Source organism: Astatotilapia calliptera, chromosome 10, assembly GCF_900246225.1.
Source record: "Astatotilapia calliptera chromosome 10, fAstCal1.2, whole genome shotgun sequence".
Classification (NCBI taxonomy): domain Eukaryota; kingdom Metazoa; phylum Chordata; class Actinopteri; order Cichliformes; family Cichlidae; genus Astatotilapia; species Astatotilapia calliptera.
In genome coordinates, this window is record NC_039311.1 from 23181090 (window position 1) to 23204453 (window position 23364).

The following is a 23364-nucleotide window of genomic DNA, read 5'->3' on the forward strand; positions in this document are numbered from 1 at the left end:
AGCTAACTAGAACCATAATATACGACATTCATATGTGTGAACTAATATATGTGACTGAATCAGCTGATTTGGATGTGTGAATTGGCATGAATATTTCCGTGACTACTACCAGCCTCAGCACGTGTTAAGCAGCACACTTAAAATCTTCAGCAATCATGGAAACAGAAGGTCAAAAAGAAGGAAAAAAGGGGATCTTGAACTTATGTCTCATAGTTCATGCAACCACTGCCGCCTTATACAGACTTTAAAGTGAAAACACTCAGTGATCACATTTGTTAAACAATATGAAGTGACCACTGTTGAATGAGATGACAGCAACGTACTGAGCCTACTAGCAGCTGCTGGCAATGTGTGATTACAAATAATCTGATTTGATAACCATCGAATGACCAGAAAACACCCAAAATGGGTATCAAATGGGATTTCAGAATGCTTGAGTCTATTTGTAATGTAATTCATTTTTTATACTTGGCACTTGGACAGAATAATATAGACTATAGTTCTAATTACCAGCAAATTTGTGGCCATGTTCACATGCAAACCAGGTTAGATGCAAAAAAAAAAAAAAAAACTAAAAAAAAACCCCCAAATTGATATTGACAAAGATTTAAAAAAGGGGGAATTGTGAAGCGCTATAAATAATCAAATTAGTGCAATAGACAAATTAATTAGCTAGCTTATCCCAGTTTCTAACAGTAATGAAGTGAAAACACACTTGAATGATTTTTACAATATATTTATTTCGATTTTTTTCTTACAAAACAATTCCCTCATAAACCAGAACACACAAAATGCATAAAGAAAACTGTACAGTCAGTTTTGTCATGTCTGAACGTGTTCTAAACATGAACAATGATATCTACAACAGTGGTTCCTATCAATGTCTATCACACCAAGCGGTTCAGCTCTTCAGCCCCTTACTTTAGGGTTAAAGGAGAGGTACAGAAATAGTCATGTGACACTGAAGGTAGATCCAAACAAACAACATAAGTGAGCCAGTTATGTAGTTATATCAGCAAGCGCAGGTGCAGTCTCTTTGTTCTTGCTCTCCTTGACTCTAGTAGCAATGTTTTACTGCTCAATCGACCTTAAGAGAAAAGCTGAAAGACGTGACAATGAGAAGACATAAAAGTGACTTTTATACAAGCAACTGTGAACTGTATGTGACTGTGAGAGATCACCAAGAGGTCCGTGATCATACTGGAGGCCTATTTTCATTACATGCATGTGTTAAGAGTTGTCAAATACTGTTTATTACTTGATTAGAGCCATTGGGAAGTGACTTTGGATGGGATAGTGACTTTAGGAAGCATCAGAGCCAGATTTATTCTTTTTTTTTGAGACAGAAAACTGGATTAAAAATTTAAGAAATTTCCATTAAAAGCATGATAGCATAAATGTATGTCAGATATATATTTATATATATATACGTATATTTTTCTCTCCTCAGTGCAACAGTGGTCTAGGAAACATCATTGAATCTTTGCCTTCAGAAAGTTAATTCAGTCATACTTTCATGCCGGAACGGTTTTCATGGCAGATTAGCAGCAAATACCGAAGTCACAAACAAGAAGGACGAATCTGCTTCGCTCCTGTGTTCTACCCTACACATTGCATCGCATTGGGGACTGGAGTAACAGGCACAACTACGTATTAGGAAAAATGATTATTATTTCATTTAGGTTGCAGATACACCACAAGACTCCATTTGGATTTACAGTAGTTTTTTCACACTCAAGCTGGTCTTTGACATCTTGGTAAATGACGTTTAATTATGTCTTTAATATTCACGGCCTGCCATTAAAAGGTCAGGAACTGTTGGATCTCAAAGGCTGTGAGCATTTGTGCTGTGATGACAACATGTACAAGATTTAAATTCACAAAAAATTAACAAAAATATTCCTCTTGCCACGTGATTAAGCATTGATCCTACTGTTTTGTAAAGTACTGGTTTTTGTTTGTTTTTTTTAAACGTGATTTAATTACCAGCAACTCCACGCTGGGCTTCGTGCAAAGAATAATGCTTTTACCTACACAAATGTAAAATCTACGCTGTCACAAAGATCTTCAGAACACAGCTTCAAGTCCTGATTTTGTATTAGCAGCGTCTGAATTAATCAAATGTTAAGAACAGCATACTGTGAGAGAAATGCAGAGCAAATTAATTGAATAGTTGCCAAAAAAGGTCTCTAAAAAAGAAGAGGGTCATGTTAAACACCTGTTAAATATGTGAGACAAGCAGGCCAACTGTGGGAGAACGTTACAATTTCAGGTGTTTTTATAACTGATTATAAAAACTGGCACAAAGACCCTGAGGCAGCTGTTGACGTGAGACAAAACTGAACTTGTACCACTTGAAACTCACTGTATGAAAATATGCCTGAAATGTAATAGAACTGCTTGTCATGGTGACTCGATGAATGAACAACTGTTTCACACCAAGCTCATGTTTGATACTTATTTTAGTTACATTCAGTATCAAATGTAGAAGCATTGTGCGACTAGGTCAAATAAATGATTTTTATTTTTTTCTTCTGTGGCAAGTCAGACTGTCCTTACATAATTGGCAGATCTGAAAAACTTTTGATTTATTTATTTTTTTTAACTTTATGTTCTGTATATTCCACATAACATCACATAAGTGCTTTTCCTAAAGTAGCTTACTAAAAGTCTCACAAAGACAAAAAGGCAAAAAAAAAAAAAAAAGTAATTACCCCCAAACTGTAGCCAATTTTCATCTACTATGTAAAAACCATCAAAAGTGCTGTCCAAGCTCTGCATTCATATATAGACTGGCACTAATATGAAAAGCCAGGAATGATAAGAGACTTTATGGTTCCAGTAATTTTTGATGGCATTATTACATCTGCAGAGAAGCCGCAGCGCTATATTGCTGCTAATGGATCATCATTATGATGATTAGTGCAAGTGGAAAATGTAGTTACACAGAAGATGATGCAGTTCAACCACAGATAGGAAATATCTGCTATTTTGACAGATGGAGATTTGCTGGTGTTTATTCACTTGCTGCTCTCAGACAGACACTCTAGCCTTTTTAGTTCAAAAGTAGGAATACAGAGTTTTTAAGTAATAAACACACTTAGTACTTTTTGCAATTTGACAATTAATATTCCTGAAAAAAAGGAAAACTGTTTAATACAGTACATATTGCTGTCAAAATGTATCCCTACTTTTGAAACAGGTTGCAAGACTTTGAAATATAGAATTTATTTTTGTGTACATGCGTGACTTCTTTCCAGAAAGTTTTTTCTCTCACTAATTACCAAGTGAGAAGTGTCTAGTCTACCTGACTTGTTTGATCTTGATGCACGGCTCTCTTAGGAGATCTACAAATGCTCACAGCCTGTCAGATAGCAGCACTGATGCTACTTTGGCTTGGCCTCAGCATATGGGTCAGTGTAAACTGGAGTCATTACCCTGAGGGAATCTGCTAAGTGGTATAAGTGGCATTTTCAGGCTTCACAGCTCAGAGCTGTACTGCAGGTTCAGAATAAATGTGAAACAGCAGGGGACAGATTATAACATTGCAAGAGACCAAAAGATCTACTTTTCATTTCAGGCTAGGCTTCCACTGCAACATCCATTGTCGACGGCTAACGGACCAATTGAGCTCTTTGGACAGACAATGTAAATAAGGGTATTACACGTGTATAAAGCCAACCTCTGCCAGCATTAGGAGAATGAAAGCTTTCAGAGGGAGAATACAGTACAATACCATGACAAAGGCGAGTAAACAGATGGTGGTGGTAGCTTTTAAAAGGACTCAGGACACGCACTCAGGACACTAAAGGCAGACGGGACAGACAGTTTGTGGTGATTATATGCGGCACTGGTGAAAACGACAAACATTGTTGAGATAAACAAAAACTGGAAAGCTTTTTAGTCTAAAAAAAGTGAGCATTGTGCATAGTTCATAGTTTGTTATAACCCCTCTTCAGGTATCTATTTGCTGTGATAACATGGAAGGAAGTGCAATAATGTACAATTCTGTATAGTTAAGTGCACATAGATCACTGTTGCACTGAACGGCATTGACACTTTCTCCCAATATAAATATCACAACAGATTTTCGGAATATTTTCTCAATTACTCTATTTTTACGTGTACTTTTGTTACAACAAACCCAGGCAGGTTTCTCTCTTGCTCAGTCCCAGGGTTGAGTCCACAACTTATGTTCACATAAATCTTAATAATAGGTAATTTGGCCTGATCTTTCCGTTTTCCCCCTAATTCTAAATCTTGTTCACTTTTGTTTTTCCTTGTCACTCATACCTCTCCAACCCAGACAACTGTGTTGCCTCTCTTGATGTCTGACACCTCGCAGTGCGGCGTTCTCTGTTTGCCATTAAGAACAAAGAGGGACTCAGCTGATGGTGTCACCAGATATTGTCCAAACAACCCACTGGAGACAACCACTCTGTTAGGGCCTCCCCAGGGCCAGGCTTGGGGGGCCAGGGGCTGCTTGAGGCTCCGGAGAACCTCGATGTGGCCTGAGGACAGATCGGCAAAGAGCAGGTCCGTTCCTGAGCCCGAGGTGGCAACGGCCACATGCTGGTTGGACTCCGTGAAAGAAGGTTGAAAAACAAGATCAGAGACCGCCACAGGCTCGTCTATTTCCTGGTTCAGACTCAGCTCCCCTTGGAATGACACTGTCTGTACTATCAGCTTTGAGCTCTGTGGGTCAGGTGTCACAATGTAGCGCCCGTCTGGTGACACAAAAGCCTGGCCTGTGACATTGAGGTTTGGCCCAATCACGGCGTCTGTCACACTGTCGATCAGAAGCTGTTGTGGGGCGAGAAGGCTCTTGGTCTGGCACTGGATGAAGTAGAAGCCACTCAGGTGTGTGTAGGCCATGCTCACTGGGATGCAGCTGTTGTTCTTTAGGCTGATGGTCTTGACACGGTGAAGGGTCTCCAGATCAATCTTGTGAACCGCGGGCTCATTTTTGAGAAAGACAAAGGCAAACCTAAATTGGCAAAGTTCACAGAAGAGGTTAATAGCCTTTCTAGAATTTTTGTGCAGTGATTAATACACATCGAGGTTCTCATTATAATTCTCATTTGCTCTTTTCTCCTTTGCTTTAGTGGGACAGCTACGATGAGCGAGAGCAATAAGGTCACCTGTTTTAAGGTGAAAGGCTGCTAAATGGGTACGGATTTACCTCACGTGAGTGATGATGAGGTTAGTTGGAGGAATGAAGAAGTCGTTCACCCTCTGAAAAGTTGTACGTATGGCATGATGTACTTCACCCACACTGGCTTGAGGAATAACCTGTAGACAGTTCCAGAAAAATGTAAAATGAATACAGTATTTACTATCTAACACCAATGCAAATACATTATTTTTGTGGTTTAAACCCTTGAATGTTTTCAGCGTAATCCTTCAAAAGCCGAACTTCACACGGTCTTCAATCGGAATTTTCCTAATTAAGGACTATTTGAGATTTTTTTTAAATTTTATTCACTCACTGATATTAAACATTTCTAAGATTTTGGAAATATACACTATTCACCTTTTAGCTATACAATTCACAGTTTAAAACAACACTTGCTAGAAAACTGTTTTCCATGCAACCACACAAATCTAATTAGAGTTTAGAATGGTGTGTTACATTTCACTGTCTTTGCTGCTGCTGTTGAGCATACAATTGGAAATAGGTTGGGTTGTAATTTCAGAGCAATATCCACATGGATTCCAGAAGCCATGGTTTCCCAAAAGAGCACTGCACTATAACAAGATATGCCTCACTAAACGTAATGGGAATTATGTAGGCTGACATGATCTTAAACCAGATTATTGTAACCAAGAGAAACAACATTCTAACGAGTTGTTTAGGATTCCGATGTGTGATTATTGTACCATAACAACTGTTAAAGTAACCGTATACTTGCTTCACACCTATTCTTGCTAATCTTCTCTGGCAATAAAATTCAGAATCCACTTTAAAATCCTGTTATTAACATATAAAGCTCAGCATGGACAGGTCCCTGCTTACATAGCAGAGCATCTTAGTCCTTATCACTGCAGCCAGCCTCTCTTACCCTGTAACCAGGGTCTCCTCACTGTAGCACACTCTAATTTTAAAACCAAAGGTAATCATCACAACCACAGTCTTCCTCAGCCTATCAGGTTAGCTCAGTCTCTGATTTGTTTTGCACGACTAACTTATACAATCACATTGTATAAGTTAGCTTTCCCTTAATCGTTTCCCCTTTATTTTGGGCCATAGTGGGCAACGATTTGTATGTATGGAAGTGTGCACCTTAGAATGAATGTCTGACTGTAGGGTTGTATGTATGTTTCTGGTTACGTGTCCGTATGTCTGAACACAGATGCTTACTTTAGTTTGCAGCTTTTAGCCAAACTGTGAAGCTTTGTCAGAATGCACTGCTTCTATCTTCTGTAAGAGGAATTACTGTAAGGCTCATATGTCAGGTCTTAAGAATCAGAGCTTGTTCGGGTGACAGCCTCATATATTGTGAAACAGATAAACATCTACATTATAAGACTTGAGCTGGTGAAGCACGGCCCTATCTCAGTTCTCCGTAAAGCATCTTGATTAGTGATGGTTGTCTAAGAAGCACACACCACAATAAAAGCCCCATCTCTCATGTCATACAGCTGGCACTGAATCAGCATGCTTCTAAGGTGCTCGGAGAGCGCCTCCACTTTTGATACAGTCCTGATAAACCACCTTATCCATGAGACATGCTTCATCATGTATGCTGCCATGATCAGGTCAAATCTGCTTGTTTTCCTTCTCAGTTTGCAAACTCCTCTTTAGACACCTAGGAAAATGTTGCTGGAGAGCATACAGAATATTTTTTAAACTAGAAAGAGCTAAGTGTTAAATCGAAATGTCTACGCCTTCAACTCCGAAGCTAAACCTCTACCTGATGCATTTCTTCGTCAGAGCTATAAAATCTAAGGAAATAAAAATAGCAGTTTAAGTTTCTTTTGCTACTCTACAGAAATACCCCTCAGAAGTGATCTCTTTTCCCCCACTCTGCTGAATATCTCATCCATTTTTAACAAAACAGATCAGCCTGTTTCTCATTGCTTGCGAGACATGAAACAAGTCCTCATTAACAAAAAGTCATTACAACAGTTGCAGAATACAATGATGGGAGTTAATGAGGTTCAGTGTACTATTACTCATGTATTATTAGGCAACTCTGGTGGTTTGTGGGCTGCAGGTGTTTACAACTTAATGCCAGTGGCTTTCCTTTTGTTATTCTTCATCCCTCGATTTCATATTCATGTACTCAAGACCAAGACTAAGGCCCAGTTGAGTTTTTCTCGGCCACTGCCTTGCTGGCTTATCTGACACCTAAGGGAGATTTTTGAAGCTACTAACTAAGTAGCTTCTTGGTTAGCTTCTGACTCTCTACAACATTCACTCTGCAGATGCCATGTGTAGTTTTTTTCTTTTTCATTCTTTTTCCAGCTACGTGATGTCTAAATTAGATGGCATTCTTCAAATACTCCATTATTTTTCCGCTAATTAAATAAATTTTATGAGGCATTTTAATATTACCCCATGCAACTGCATTCATTGTGCTTTGCTAATACACTCTTTTAGAGTTACTAGTTGTTCCTGGAGAGCAATAAAGCACACCCCGGGTCCAATGAAACTAAGAAGATCATGATTAATGCTTCATGCAAGAACAGCTAAAGTTAATGATTTGCATTTTTTGACTCTGTGTTTTATATCATACATTTGTAAGACACAAACAATTGTTTATGTCAACTTCTTTTAATATGAAACAGTTGCTTGAGATTCTCTTACAAACATGATACAAATTTAGCGAAAATGAGCATTGAGAAAATTAAAAAACATATACATTTTAATAAAAGAACCATCAAATTAAAGAGCAAAATATGTTTAGACTTGCCTTCCAGAAAGATATGTCAGAATGTTCTGAACTGATGCCCCTATGGGCGCGACAGTAATGAATCACTGCTGCAATAATTAAAATCCTCTTTTATTACTTTAATTGACAGTACTTCTAAAGAGATGACAGGAAGCAAGTATGGAGAGGGCAAAGAAGCTCAAGCCTCCAGTCAGACTCAAAATAGCTTCATTATGGTTAGTGGCAAGGGTGGCGGATCTATTTCAGAGGTAGTGGGTGTATGTAAAGTTTTGGGGAAAGTCATGGTCTGGGTCGACAGCAAGCAACCTATATGTGAGAGACTTTAAAATAGCAGCTTGGTTAAGGTTGGAAAATTAAAAACAACATGTTTAATGGAGTGACAAATCAAGCTTCTTCATCTGGCAATCCAATGGATGAGTCTGGCAATTGCCAGGAGAACTGACTGCATTGTGCAAAGTGTAAAGTTTGGTGGATGGGGGATTAAAATACCTTTTATTAAGAGCATAAAAAAACTCATTTGATTTGGCCAGCCCAGGCTAAAAAGTTGCTATTTTGCTGTGTGTGAAAACACAAACAAAAAGCAACAAAACCAAAAATAACAAAACAAAATCTATTTGTGTTTTAAATATCTTCTTAGCACATTAACACAGAATGAACTGACAGTCTGGAAGGCTATGACTGTCTATGCCCGGCAGAGATTCCTCCATTTGTCTTCCCTAATGAATTGACAATCACGTTCTCTTCAGTGCTTCTGCAGAATTACTGAGCCATCCTCAAACTTGGCTTCTTAAAAATGCCGCACACACTGAGATGAATGCACACCTGCGTGCAGCCGTACATCTCGAGTGCTCAAATTAACATGCACGAGCAGAGACACGCACTCATACACATGTATGATCTGCCGAAGCGAAGCGGTGCCTCTGGTAGCGACAGGCTGCTGCTGAACAGGTCAATTACATTCAGTCCAAATGATAATGACATTATCAGACCATTTATTTGTGGTGTGATCCATGTGGCCTCCAATCCATTATGCAGTTTGTCTGCAATTGCATTTTTTTGATTGATTCCTACCCTGTTCACTAATTATTCATTACTTCTGAACCATGGCAGGAAGAGGGGGAAATGAACAAAATGAAAATAACAAAAATGCATTTTCTGCACAGCTGTTATGCAAAGCTGCTCTTTGTATTTGTTTCAAAATTAAAATAGGGAGAACCATGTTTTCTTCTGTGATGAAAAACATTGTTTGATAGAATTTTCTGCTGTTTTTAAGATTACAACTCTGATAGAAGTTCAAAACCACTGAGTGCTCCCCTTAAAACGGAATAACTACACAAAAACACATCTCCAGCTTATGCACCTACACTCTGTGAAGAAGTGCAAGCCTGAAGAAATTGGAAATCTATGCACACATATGGAGTCTGGCCATGTAGATTATAAATCAGTGGAAAACTGTTAAAACCCACGTACAGGCAGTTATCCTTTTCACTACTTTTTGATGCCAAAGCGTAGTGGCACCTTGTGATCCGAAAGAATCTAACATTAAAACTAAAAATAATGATGTAAAATGGACCCATTACAGTATCCTGGAGAAGTGTTATTCATAGAACCATTTCACAAAAAATTGAGAGCTTAAGAAATAACTGGAGTAGGGGAAAAAATCTATACTGAAAATAAGTGAAACACACGTAAATTTGACTGTATCATTATTGCACAATCCTTATAAACGTCTCCAAATCATAAAGACAGAAAACAGGGCCGCACTTAATTACAATGCGGTCCCTTCACCCAAAGAGACAAAGCAGAACAATAAACATGTTATTGTCATTTACAGAGATTACAGTGCGATCCCTTGGTAGCTTTACTCATGACACTATCTTCCACCGATGCACATGCAAAACAGGCAGACCTAAAAATACCAGCCCTTTAAAAACAGCATCATCCTCCATCGGTGCCAGTTCTGGTCTCTTCCCTCTTCCCTCCACCTTCTCGACCCTCTCTGCATCTTCCTCCCTATTCCCTTGTCACAACCCATCCCCTGAGGTGGATTAAATACAACCACACCTGTGATCATTTCTCAATTGTGAAGCCTCCAGCACCAGCAGCCCAAAGGGACGCTCGGCACAAGCCGACAACACCACAGCTGTGAATTGCTGTTTTGCTGGCTTGGTAAATGCTCTAAAACATACATAGATTAGTTTTTGTCACACAAATACTTATCACATAAACAAAGGACGCTGGCACACAAGTGTGCTCAATTAGTTATAAGCCAGGTTTTTCCTCGCTTGGTAAACTTTTTACAGCTAACGCAGATTATACTCTCCCAGGGAACGAATCAAGAGTTGAGAAATACACACCACCAAAAAGCAAGTGTAGACGGATGATAAAAAGCAGGTCTGTTTTGTAATTTTATAGCTGCTCTAAGCTTTGTTTTATGTTCGATGATTACAGTTCACTGATTAACAAGCGAGCCTGCGACACCGATGAGCTCCCTGTTCCTTATTAAAGAAAGATATCCAAAATAATAGCCTGTCTTTTTTTGCAGACAGGAGACAAAACAAAGCACAAAATGCTTAAGTGTCCCTTTAATAGTTAATATCCAGTTCCCTCTCATTCCCAGAGCTGTAATTTAAGTTGAACCATTTAGCTTGTCTATCAAAAGTAACTGCTGCAAAGTACTTCACACTTACCTGAAGTGTTGGGTGGGTTTTGTCCATGTCCCCCCAGGTTAGGACCCACACCTGGTCATGTGATTTGTCATAAAGCATCTTTACTGGAAAAGGGTCTGTTGCAACAGCCTGCAGGACATAAAGAGAGTGTGGGACAAAGAAATAATTGTGGGAAATTAGTCCTCTTTACTGGAAAGGAGAATAGCTCATGGTGGTAGAAAATGCAGAAGGGGCAAAACAAATATAACAAAAACAAACAAACTATTAATTATCAGATTAAAGACAATTTAGAGAACATCCTGATCCTTTCATTTCATTCCCAGCAAATGTTTTACAAGGCAGTCTCTGTGATAAAAGGTATCCTGCGCACTTTTTTGATCGCTGTTTTCACAACCAAAATGTTTTATCATATTATGGATGTAATGTGTTTCAAATGGCTTTACAATGTTTCACTGAGATTATAATAATAGAGTGCTGTTCCAGCAAAAAGGGGTGTGGATAGTAGACATACTATGATGGCAAACACAGATGTGAACAAAGTAGGATTTAAAAAACCCTTAAAAATTGGCTTTGCAAATATACTAAAAAGAAGAAAAACTTGTTTAACACTTAAATCCTGCTAACTGCCAAACCTTTAAGAAGCTTTTAGCAACATGCTAAACGTTTTGCTTGAATACAATGGAGATAAAACGGGTCAGATTTTTTAGAAGCAGTATAATCTGATCAAAACTAACTGAATCCACGTAACAGCTATACAGTACACATGATGCGTGGATTTGTGACAGAGCAGTATACTTGCTGAACAGAAAATCCACTCTGTAACACATAGAGTCAACAGAAAACTCTTATCACGTCAGGCCACTGACGGAGTGCAAAGGAGATAGGATATACAGATGTAAACAAAACCTGTATAATGTCACTGCTGAAGAGATTTTGGTTAAGGTGTCTGACACATCAGGTGACGAAAGCAGAAAGGGGAAGCAGTAAAAGAAGAATTGAAACGAGAGAGAAGGGAGAGGATGGGAATATACTAAACCTCAGATCTGTTGCAATGTCAACAATGAGGAGTAACACAATCCATTACCCTGCTTCTGGCTGGGTGGACAGGGAGCTGCTGACACCCTCACCAGTGGAGCGAGACCACAAGCTTTTTGTTCAGTAATGGGAGGTCCAGCCCTCTGTTCTGCACTGGTCAGCCAAGTGTCAACTCAGCATGTGCCTATGTATAGTATGAGCAGATGTATGTGTGTGTTGGTTTCTACATAATAGAAGCAGAGGTAAAGATGGGGTAAGGCCTAAATGCAGCAACCTGGAAGGCAGTCATTTAAAAGCCCAACATACTTAAGTGTTATTTAACGGTGGTCTTAAGGTCTGACTTGTTTAAATGATTGTTTTTACAACAAGATATATATATAAAAAAACTTCTTTGTTTATGAAGTGATCACACTATTTTCTTAAGGATAAAGAACTTGGGGTATGCTTGTTTTGACTTAAAGAAAAGGGATTGATTTTGAGAGCCAAAACCATCCAACGCTGCTGTGCTCTGATTCCAACAAAAGATAAGACGAAAAGGTTACGATGGTAAATCTCAGATATACATTTAAGCGTCCTATTTTTGTTTTCTTAGCATTTTGTTTTTTATTTTGACATTCTTTTTCTCAATCAAAATGGGATTTTGATGTTTGATTTTTTAGGTGTTTTGAACTTTACTCCACAGGAAATGAAATATCAATAATACATGCTGATTTTGTAATTTTTCTGTGGTTTGGTCTGCCCCAATTTTGGTTAAGAGAACTTTGGTCTAAAGAAATAAAATAAAAATAGATGATTAAGTGAACATTACAAGTAGATATATCATAAGACCAACAAACACAGTAAGTATTTGTTTCAGGCAAGCACACTAAATATTATTATTCAAAATGTGTGTGGCAGCGGTTAAATTCCATGAATCACAATTAAAAATTCCATGAAATCAATTAAAAAAAAAAATCAGGCATATTGTTCAGTAGTTATTGTTCAGAATATATGTGTCCAATTTTTGACCTATTAGTAGAGTTGCATGGTTAGAGATGTGGACTGCAATCTGAACTGATTCCAAAACACTTCATAGGGCTGCCTTTCAGTGGCTCCACTGGCAGATGACAAAAGAAAAAGATATAGTAAAGGTTGACACATTTTACAGTTTTTCTGCATGTCTTTCCAAGAAAACCCCAAACACAGTGATAACAATCTAAGCTGGCTAGATGTCAAAGAGCTGTAGCAGCAAAAAACTTGAAACAAAGTAAATTTTTAATTCTAGATAGAATCTGTGCTGTAGATGATCTCCTGTAGGTCACTTGACAGCATCCATCACTAAAACAGAAGTACAAAAGCATATGGATGCCATAGAGGACCACTTCTATCATTCAGGAAACTAGAATATTGTTCAGCTCCTTGAGCAAAGATGATCGATCGGGTTTAGAAAAATGAAAATTCATAACAAAATCTTAAACGACAACTCTGTGCAACTGATTTACTGCAGCCTCAAAGTGAATTTAAACTTACTATTTAAGTAACTACACAGAGGTTTTTGCCATCTGGCGTTCTTTTTAATTAGCGGATGTGCTGTTTGTCTTTGGACCCAATGGGAGGCTTAGCTGGCACAGGTGTGACACATCATAGTCAAGGTTAGATCCCTTTGTTGGGAAAGATAACAAATGTGCCATTTTCTTGCTTGGAACAGCATGAAAACCACGCTAGCCTCTGTCGTTGTAGCTTCTCCACATGTTTACAACCTTCATCCTGGTGTCTTTTGGGAATTTTTGGATGGGAGGGTTCAGAAACATATGAAGGCTTTCTAAAAAGTGCACAACTTTTCACTATAATAAGCAAATGATAAAGCACCCAAAAATAAAATCAGCAGTTTGGGCATTTCCTTTATTTCTGCTTTGAAATATTTTTCTTTTTCTTTTTTTTCCTGTGGATGGTAATGCTCTGAGGCTATACCATTGAAAACTTCAGACAGATATCATCTTTAAAAAAAGCAAGACCCATAGTTGATTGAAATCTCACTGTGATTCCCATTAAAGTTTCTTTAAAAGTTACCACATTTGAAGGATCTAGTGCATCTCCACTGACTCAGAAGTGAAGCTGTTGAAATGGTTTATCATTTCATGGGGTAATAATTGAAATTTAGGTATCAGGCAAAGACTTTTTTGTTAAAAACAAATATTTTAAATGCCTGTAAGCAGGCACATTGTAATGCACCCAGATGTCTTTGTAATTTGTGCTGAATGTTTTCCTTTTGACGCATTACGAGTATGACCACAGCATATCACCCAGTCTGTGCTGATGGAGATTCTTTTATAAGGTACTGCTTCTACTCCATGGTGCAAATCACAAATGTGCACCTTGAAGTGGTCACAAGAGCATGTCTAAAGACCTTACAGACAGGACATGACAAGTTTGACCACAGTATGCTGTGATGAATCTGGCAAGCTGAAATGAGGAGGCAAGCAGCCGACAGCGTGCACAAAAGGAAATATTGAGGGGAAAAGAGTAGTGTGCGTTTATGTGTGTGTGAAGTCCCTGAACTAACAACGCCAGTCTGTGTTTGCACGGGGACTTTTAAAGGAAAGCATACACATTTGTTTTAATGATCTGGTCTCTTATTTTAGTTAGGCTGTGTGGGTGTAAACACACAATCCTGAATTACAAAAATTACTGCTGCAGCATTTACATGGCCTTCCTGAATTGTGTGCAAAACCTTTTGATCACACCTAATATTTAGAACACCTCTATTGTTTCTTACCTATAAGCTTTATAAATACCATTTAAATACCATGCCATTTAGACATATACATACCATCTCATGTAAATCTTGAGGAGACTCAGATCAAATCATTGGCAGCGGTTACTTGGTATCAAAGAAAACAGGTCATATTATCACCCATTTCATACAGTTATTCTTCCACTGAGAGCATGTTTATACTTCAGATATTTATTTTCTTCACTCCTTCTTTTAGATAAAGTCCTTTCCAATCTTTTGCCTACAGCTCAGCTGTCTGACTGTCGGCTACAGACAATATAAACAGATCCTAGAGACAGGTTTGAGGATTTTGTTGCAGAGCACAGAAGACTTCCTTCACTTATGCTTTTTGGGATGTTTCTGAAAGGTGAGACATTGTTAGGACACCTTTCTAAGATTAGAATGAATCGATCATTCTAAATTTCCTATTTGATTAACACACACACACACACACACACACACACACACACACACACACACACACACACACACACACACACATCGTTCATCCGTATCCCTCTGCCTGTGCTTTGCAGCCTGCCACCATCTCTCCTGTCTTAAAAGAAATGACAAATGTGTCTTGTGACAAAGGATGTCTTGAGATAACAAAGCAAAAAGAAAAAAAGAAAAGGAGGATGCATTAACCGCCTGCACCCAGAGGCCAAAGAGGATCTTCAAGAAAGAGAGGGGGGAGTGGAAGAGGCAGGGTATTGGGAGCAAAGGACAAAAAAGCAGTTTTACAGTATTGGATGAAGTTAAAAAAAAAAAAAAAAAGACAAGGAAAGCAGGCAGCTGATCACAGCTTCAAGAACCACTTACTGTAGATGTGTGTCAGAATGCTCAAAACAGTAATATGCTTTTATATTTGATCTGGTTTAAAATAACATCTTAATACGAAATAAAAACATATCCAGACTCAATCAAGTGACTACTTCTTTCACCTCTTTCCTCTTGAGTTAGGCCTATTTCCTCTCATCCTGCACCTCAGTGTAAATGATGCTGACCCTGGGAAGGACCCCTGAGGGATTTAATCTCTAAACAGCCGTTACAGGCAAGATAAATGGTAAAGCAGCTAGCACCCACCTGGGCACCATATTGTTCCTTGAAGTGCATTTGATTTATTTTACCTTGCATGTAGCTTCTTACATTGGTTGCAGTTCAGTAGTGTGTCAAGTCTGAACTCGGTTTGTCTCACAGTTTGATGTTTGACATATAGTGTAACTCTGCTTGAATGTATCCCTGCTAATTTTAAAGGTGTTAATTTTTTTCTTATTTTTCCTTGAAATATAGTATACTTCAAGACAGGCAGACAAAAGGTTTTGACACATTTTTAACAAGTGAATGTCAACTGTGTTGACTGAATAAATGCCCATCACATTATGATTTGCCAGCTCTATATCTACAGTAAGTAGATAATCCACGATAACTGTTACTGATGACTTGTGTGCAAATACTTGTACAGTGGTCCCACGTTCATCACGGGAGTTACGATCCAAAAATAACCCGCGATAGGTGAAATCCGTGAAGTACGCAACTTTATTTTTTTACAATTATCATAGATGTTTTAAGGCTGTAAAACCCCCCAATACAAACTTTATGCACTTTTCTCAGACAGGCATGAACATTTTCACACTTTTCTCTCTTTTTTAAACACTCTCAAAGTTCAAATCTTTGTAGAAAAATTTGACAAGCTGAACGCATTCTGTACTGTACAGGAGACACGGCACGAGATTGACTGACAATGGTCTACAGCCACGCAGAACACAATGTAAAAAACGAAAATAAAAGTGACATGTTGTTGTATAGCAGTGAAGTTAGACCTTCTCATGTAGGACTCTGTATTACAGGAAAAAAATATTAGACTTACATTTTGTTTTAATTCCATTTAAATAGTACATAAACAGTTTTTGGTGATTTTAATGATCGGATCAGTTATGCTGAGCTAACTAAGGGGATTGGACTGTAATCAAACATACCAGAGCCCAGGCTTAGAGAAACTGTGCAGGCCTTATTTTCCTTACATTACCAAGCTTACATCAGCACTAGTATCTGTAGCAGTTAGCAGCATGGAGCAAATTAAAATGACCCTTTAGCATGTTGGATATTTGTCTTTGGTGTGTTGTGACAGGCCTGTCTTATAACCTGCTCCACCCACCTGCACCACCTTCTGTGCTTGAATATCGACCACCAGCACTCGGCTCTGGAGGGGCTGGGTCACATAGATGTACTTATCTCTGATGTTGACTGCTGAGGACCACACACAGTGTTGAGGTGACACCCCCTCACCTTTAGGGCACATCTCCTCCTGGGAAGAGCCAACAGAGGAGAGGAGGAGAAGAGCAAGAGAGGAGGGAAAAGGTTGGGAGGATTTACTGGTGTGTTTAAGATCGGCACTGTGATGCTTTTTATTGTACTATTCATCCATGGTTACCGCTAGGTTAAAAAAAAAACTTTCTTTTTCCCCTTTAATGTCACCATGTCCCTTTTATGAAATAATAGAAAATGGTTAAAAAAGAATCTAATTTTCAGAAGCCAAACCTTCTGAAATACAGCTGACAATTCTAAATGAAAAGTCCAAAAACATAAGAAAGATCTGAAAATCTACACCTATAAGGAGCTGGCAACTGCATTTTTTTGCTTTTATTTACTCTGACAACTGACAATTAAGTCTTGACTATACCAATAACAACAATATTATTTAAATTAAAAAATACAAAGCACATTATTTAGCATATTAAGGTGCATATCTTTACTACTGCTTGCTTTATTTCAGTTATACTTTTAATGATTGTCTAAATGGCATCTGTAATAACTATTAGTCATTCTGGATGTTTCTCTTAGAAAACTAGTGTTTGCATCCTTAACATTTAGAGGGCAGACTTTGCAGTAATTTCACTCAAATATCGACTGACTCAACATATGTCCCCTGCAGGCCCTGTAGTCCACCGTCTTTGCTGACGAGACAACTATGCACACACTCCCTCACTTACATTATACTGATGTAATCATTAATGCACAGAGGTTGTGTTCCCAGAGTTGCCACCTCCTCTCCACCTCACCAAAGTGGAAAAACTGCTGTTTATAGCAGGAACTGGCTAACACATGGCCTATTGAGTTTGTATTGATCTCTAATACAATTACAGGCTACTGTAAAACCCAAATCCCTCAAAAGAACAAGAACTTTTACCATCTAAAGCGCCCTGCTCGAGGAAAAGGATGTTCTCTAGTGGATTAAAAACCCCAGGTATATAGTCTATATGCTCTGTAGTTGTGAGCTGTTGACTAATGGACATGAGTAATCCTATTACGTTTAGTCAGTTGAGGAGTCATCCAATGACATCAGAGAGGGAGGAGGAGGAAGGATGGCCTCGATCTAGGTGGCAATTTCATACTGGACTGAAATGAAGAACTATAGAATGGACTTAAAAAAATGGAATAAATAAATTAAATAATTACAATATATATTAAATATAACTTACTTTTTATAATTTGGCTTGACTATATACTTACTGACATTGTTTACTAAAAGATGAGCATCTATATTAAACAGCATGAAAAGCTAAATGGCATTTTGAATTTAGAATCGATGATTAATGTTAATCCACTGCTTGTCATTTTAAATTATGCAATTCAAGGTTTTATCCAACATTTGAACTTTGTGTTCACACGTGGCAAGATGGCGCCGGTGTGTGTGGCTGCTCGTCTGTCACTGCCAAGTTTGTTCCTGTTTATGTTATTTTTAATTTGTGTCATCCATGAAACAAAGTCTCTGCTGAGGTATGATTGCCAGACACTATTGGACCTCAAACCTGTGGTCCAAAATATTGTGTCCTTTGGAGCTGGTGGGCAGCAACCCCTGCCCCCATTTGCATCGGAAACCCCGGGTTACCTGTACCGGGTTCCCACGCTACCTTCCCGGCGAAAGCGTCCTCGTTGCCGGGGTAAACGAAGCGGTCGCTTGGTAAAGCTAAAGGTTTACCTAAAGAATTATTCTGCTGTTTTCCGACCAGTGCATGGATTCTTGCCAAGGCTGTTTGCGTCTCGGCGTTTTCTGGATCCTGTTGATGCCTGTTTGGTGCCTGTGGTCGGCTTTGATGATCATGCTCCTCGGCCTCGCTGCCCATGCCCTCCCAGGCTAAACCTCCGCTGTCAACATTATCGGAATCTGAGATCGCTGCGGCGGGTTTCTGGACCCCCTGAACCCCGAGCGCCAACTCCAGCTCCCGCTAGGATTGGCCTGGTGAACGCCAGATCACTTTTAAACAAAACTTTTATTCTTCGGGACTTCTTCAGTTCCCGTGATCTGGATTTTCTGTGTGTGACTGAGACGTGGCTGAGTGTTGGTGAGTCCAGTGTTCTATCTGAACTTTTACCTGTGGATTGTTGCTATTTTAACTCGCCACGGACGTCAGGCAGAGGTGGAGGCACAGTGACTGTTTACAAAAAGGATTTTAAATGTAAGCAGTGTTTTCTACAGCCTTCGTTCTCCAGCTTTGAACTTACCTCATTTGAGGTGAGTCGTACAAACCCGATTTTCTGCGCTGTCATCTATCGCCCCCCGAAATACAATAAGAACTTCATAAACGACTTTTCTGATTTTTTAGCTGGGATTATGCCCAACTATGATAGTGTTCTTATTGTTGGAGATTTTAATATACATGTATGCTGTCCTGATAAGCCACTGGTAAAGGACTTTTTAAGCCTTATTGACTCTTTTAGCCTGGTACAGTCCGTACGTGGCCCTACACATGAGCACGGACACACACTGGACCTTGTTCTGTCATATGGTCTGCCTGTCACTGACTTGGAGATTTGTGACTGTGCACTCTCAGATCATATGCCTGTGTTATTCAACGTTGGTTTGACATATACCGCAGTTAAACCTGGCGCTGCTACTCGGTGCTGTCGGGTTATTAACCCCGCCACTGCTGCGCAGTTTTCTGCTGCTTTTAATCAGCTCGGCGGGCCTTCTGACTTTGTTTCCTCTGACACATAAGACCTACATTCCTGGTTTAATTCTTGCTGTCAAAAAATCATGGACTCTGTGGCTCCTTTAAAAACCAGGCAGCTTAAGGCTAAACCTGAGCCTTGGTTTAATGAGAGCAGTCGTGCTGTTAAGAGGGAATGTCGTCGAGCAGAACGGAGGTGGAAAAAGGATAAACTGCATGTATCATTTCAAATTCTCAAAGACTGCTGGCATCGCTACCAGAACACTGTTAAAGAGGCAAAAAGGGAATATTTTGCAAATATTATTTCTTCCAACTGTCATAACCCACGTGTGTTATTTAGGACCATTGGCACTGTTCTTAATACTCCTTTGAATGTCTGTTTGGAAGTTTCTCCTGAGATTTGCAATGATTTTCTGAACTTTTTTATTGAAAAGGTTGTCACCATCAGGGCTCTTATCACAGCTCCTGACTCTGACCCCTCTGTCTCTGTCCCTTGCGCTGCTGTTTTCACTCAGTTTGAGCTTGTGACGCTCTCCTCTTTAGAGGATGTGGTTCGCCATATTAAGCCCACAGGTTCCCCACGGGATCCTGTCCCTCCACAATTCTTTAAAGAAATTTTTCCTAGTATACAACAGTATGTCCTTGACATTATTAACAGCAGTCTGTCTTCTGGTGTGGTTCCTGCAAATTTCAAACATGCAGTAGTACAGCCACTGCTTAAGAAACCTGGCCTTGATCACACAGTTTTAGCGAACTATAGGCCTATTTCCAAGCTGCCTTTAGTCTCCAAGGTTTTAGAGAAAATTGTTTTTAGTCAACTGAAAGATTTTCTAGATGAAAATGGAATCTTTGAGGTTTTTCAGTCAGGTTTTAAAACCCTTCACAGCACAGAATCTGCATTACTAAGGGTTTTTAATGACATCCTTCTGGCATGTGATTCTGGTAACCATGTTGTTCTTGTCTTGCTTGACCTAACTGCTGCCTTTGACACAGTAGACCACAATATTTTAATTTCTCGATTACATGATGTAGTGGGTATTGGTGGCACTGCACTCAATTGGTTTAGGTCTTATTTGTCAGATAGAACTTTCTCTGTCAGCCTTCTCGGTTACGAATCGTCTTCTGCTCCTCTGTCATGTGGTGTCCCACAGGGCTCAATTTTAGGGCCACTGCTCTTTTCTCTGTATCTACTGCCTCTGGGTTCTATCCTTAGAAGGCATGGGATCTCATTTCACTGTTATGCCGATGACTGCCAAATTTATTTGACACTAAAACGCAAGGATGCCATCTCCATAAAACCTCTCTTGACATGTCTAGATGACATTAAAGCTTGGTTGGCTCGAAACTTTTTAAATTTTAATAAAAAGAAAACAGAAGTGTTGGTGTTTGGACCCAGTGGTCCCTGTGAGTCCTCCTCTGTTGTTTTAGGATCCCTGGAAGTCTATTTTAAATCTGTTGTTACTGACCTTGGTTTTAAGTTGGACAGTGATTTTAAATTGGACAACCAAATCAGAGCAGTGGTGAAGTCCAGTTTTTATCATTTAAGGCGACTGGCAAGACTAAAATCTTTTCTTTCGAGGCAGCACCTTGAAACAGTGATCCATGCTTTTATTTCTTCCCGCCTGGACTACTGTAACTCACTTTATGTGGGGGTCAGTCAGTCATTGCTCTCACGTCTGCAGCTGGTTCAAAATGCGGCTGCACGACTCCTAACAGGAACTCGAAAAAGAGAGCATATAACCCCTGTGCTGGCCTCTCTGCACTGGCTGCCTGTGTCTTTTAGAGTTAATTTTAAAATTCTTATGTTTGTTTTTAAATGCCTACACAGTCTTGCCCCGCCTTACCTCTCTGAGCTTCTTCATCCCCACATACCCTGTCGGTCTCTCAGGTCAGCTGACCAGCTGCTCCTGGAGGTACCGAGATCCAGGAGGAAGCTCAGAGGGGACAGGGCCTTCTCTATTGTGGCTCCAAAATTATGGAATAATTTGCCCATGCATGTTAGAGAGGCCCCTTCACTGTCCACTTTTAAATCACGTCTTAAAACCCACTTTTATTCCTTGGCTTTTAACCTCAGTGAGACTTAGTTTCTTTTTTAATGCAGTAGTTATTTAATTAATGATTTCACTCTTCTTTTATTTGTTTTTTATTTATATCTCATGTAATTTTATTTTACAGTTCCAATGTACAGCACTTTGTGTCAGCTGTGGTTGTTTTAAAGTGCTTTATAAATAAAGTTGATGATGATGATGATGATGATGAGATTTCTGGTGAGCTGTTTGGGAATAGGATGTAGACTGGCTGGCCACTTTGTTAGTTACACTTGTTCAACTACTCAATAATACAAATACTGAATCAGCCAATCACATGACAGTAAGTCAGTGTAGGTAGGTACTGGTATGTCGTTATTGCCAAGATGACATGCTGAAGTTTAAACTGAGCATTAGAATGGGAATGAAAGAGGATTTAACAGATTCTGAATGTGACATGATTGCTTGTGCCAGACAAGCAGGAGGATACTAAGGCTGGGTATCGTCACTGATTTCTAGAATCTAATCGATTCGGGGAAATTTTGCCTCAGACAGTCAGAAATATTGTAATTCTGATCACTTATCAGTACATATCCATATTTTTATATCTATAAAAAGAAAGCTGACACTTGTGAGACTTCATCAGATGTGTACGCATTACAGCAGATGTCTTTGTGTCAAAGTAACAGAGAATAAAACACAGAAAAACATGAAGGAGATTTGATAGCTGCCTTAAAAATATTCTGCAGTAGAACAAAAACGAAAGAAAAGCATTAATCAACATCTGAACATTACCTGATGCTGCTGAAGTGAAGCAGAGCAAAGTTACAGAGGTTTTATTAAAGACACAGCTAAGCATTTTGCAATTTTGCGTAATTTTAAAAAGTTAAAAAAAAAGAAAAACAGTGGCCGACAGCGCTGCACACAACGGTAGACTGGTGTGTAATAATAAGCAAGTGAATAATGCAGAAAACAGAGATTTTTAGATGGGAAACTATTCCTGAGAGAGAGAGAGACGGAGAGCTCTGCAGGAAGTGTGATTTTATTGTGGAATAAAACAGAAAAAGTAAGACGGAATTCATGACGATGCTTATGTGAAGTGAAATGTGAAGCATAGTTTGGATCTTCTTTTGCTGCTGGTTCAGTCAATATCGTTTGGAGAGAGATAAAACCTGCAGCTTCAGAATCCAGCGCAAAAAAAAGACGTAAACACAGTTGTTGAAATTTTGGGAGGTTTAACCTGACATTCTGGCGTTTCGGGCAAAATACATTTATATTTAAAAATTGATTCAGGATTTTAATGAATCAATATCACATTATCCAAGCGATAAATCGATAATCAAAACCCACCTCTAGAGGATACATCTGCAGCAACTGCACAATGCTGTTGTGTAAGTAAATAAGTAAATGCTTATTAGCTACATGTAAATCCAACACATTTTTAGAAAAATATAATATTAAATATCTTATTGAAGTATCACACATGAAAGTCTGTAATAAAAAAAAGGCAAGGCTGTTAATCCAAACCTAACCCTGCCCTGAGTTTCTAGTGGAGTGCTATCGAGTACAGATGGGTTACTAAGACCTGCATACTGGCCTTTAAGCTAACAAATCCACAGAATTAATGTTCTTTCTCACCAAATTTGCAAAGGGTTAGACATGTGGAGACGGCGGGACCCTTTTACAGTGTGTGGGGTCCTCTCTCTTCAGTGGTCAAGTAAAAAAAAAAAAAAAAAAAAGTCACTGCTGCATTATGTTTTTATTTTGACGGCAGTTACAGAGATGTTTAGTTTGTTTGTTCTGTTTGATGTTTTTTCTGGTTTCAGAACAATGAAAGGGTGTCCTGATTTACTCCCTATACTCAAAGATCTTGAAGTTAAAGGACAAAATGCCCGAGATTTTAAAAGATAATTGCATGTTTCCCTTATATAAACACCTGGTACCTCATAGTCATTCTTTGTATTATGGTGTAAGAAACTAATACCTTTTTACTGACTGCGAGATACTTTTATGTTCTACCATGGCATGATGAATGCA

At 39.0% G+C, this 23364-nt stretch overlaps 1 protein-coding gene across 1 annotated transcript in view; it reads right to left on the minus strand.

Annotated features, from left to right (window-relative positions):
- Nucleotides 1-1957: 1957 nt before the first annotated feature.
- Nucleotides 1958-23364, minus strand: part of fstl4 (follistatin-like 4) — a 214777-nt gene continuing 193370 nt past the window's right edge. Inside the window, exons 13-16 of the mRNA XM_026182327.1 lie at nucleotides 16507-16656; nucleotides 10586-10693; nucleotides 5183-5292; nucleotides 1958-4987 (exon numbers count right to left, since the gene is read on the minus strand). Coding sequence (XP_026038112.1) covers nucleotides 4288-4987; nucleotides 5183-5292; nucleotides 10586-10693; nucleotides 16507-16656 — 1068 coding nt within the window. The 3' untranslated portion in view covers nucleotides 1958-4287. The remainder of the gene's footprint in view (nucleotides 4988-5182; nucleotides 5293-10585; nucleotides 10694-16506; nucleotides 16657-23364) is intronic.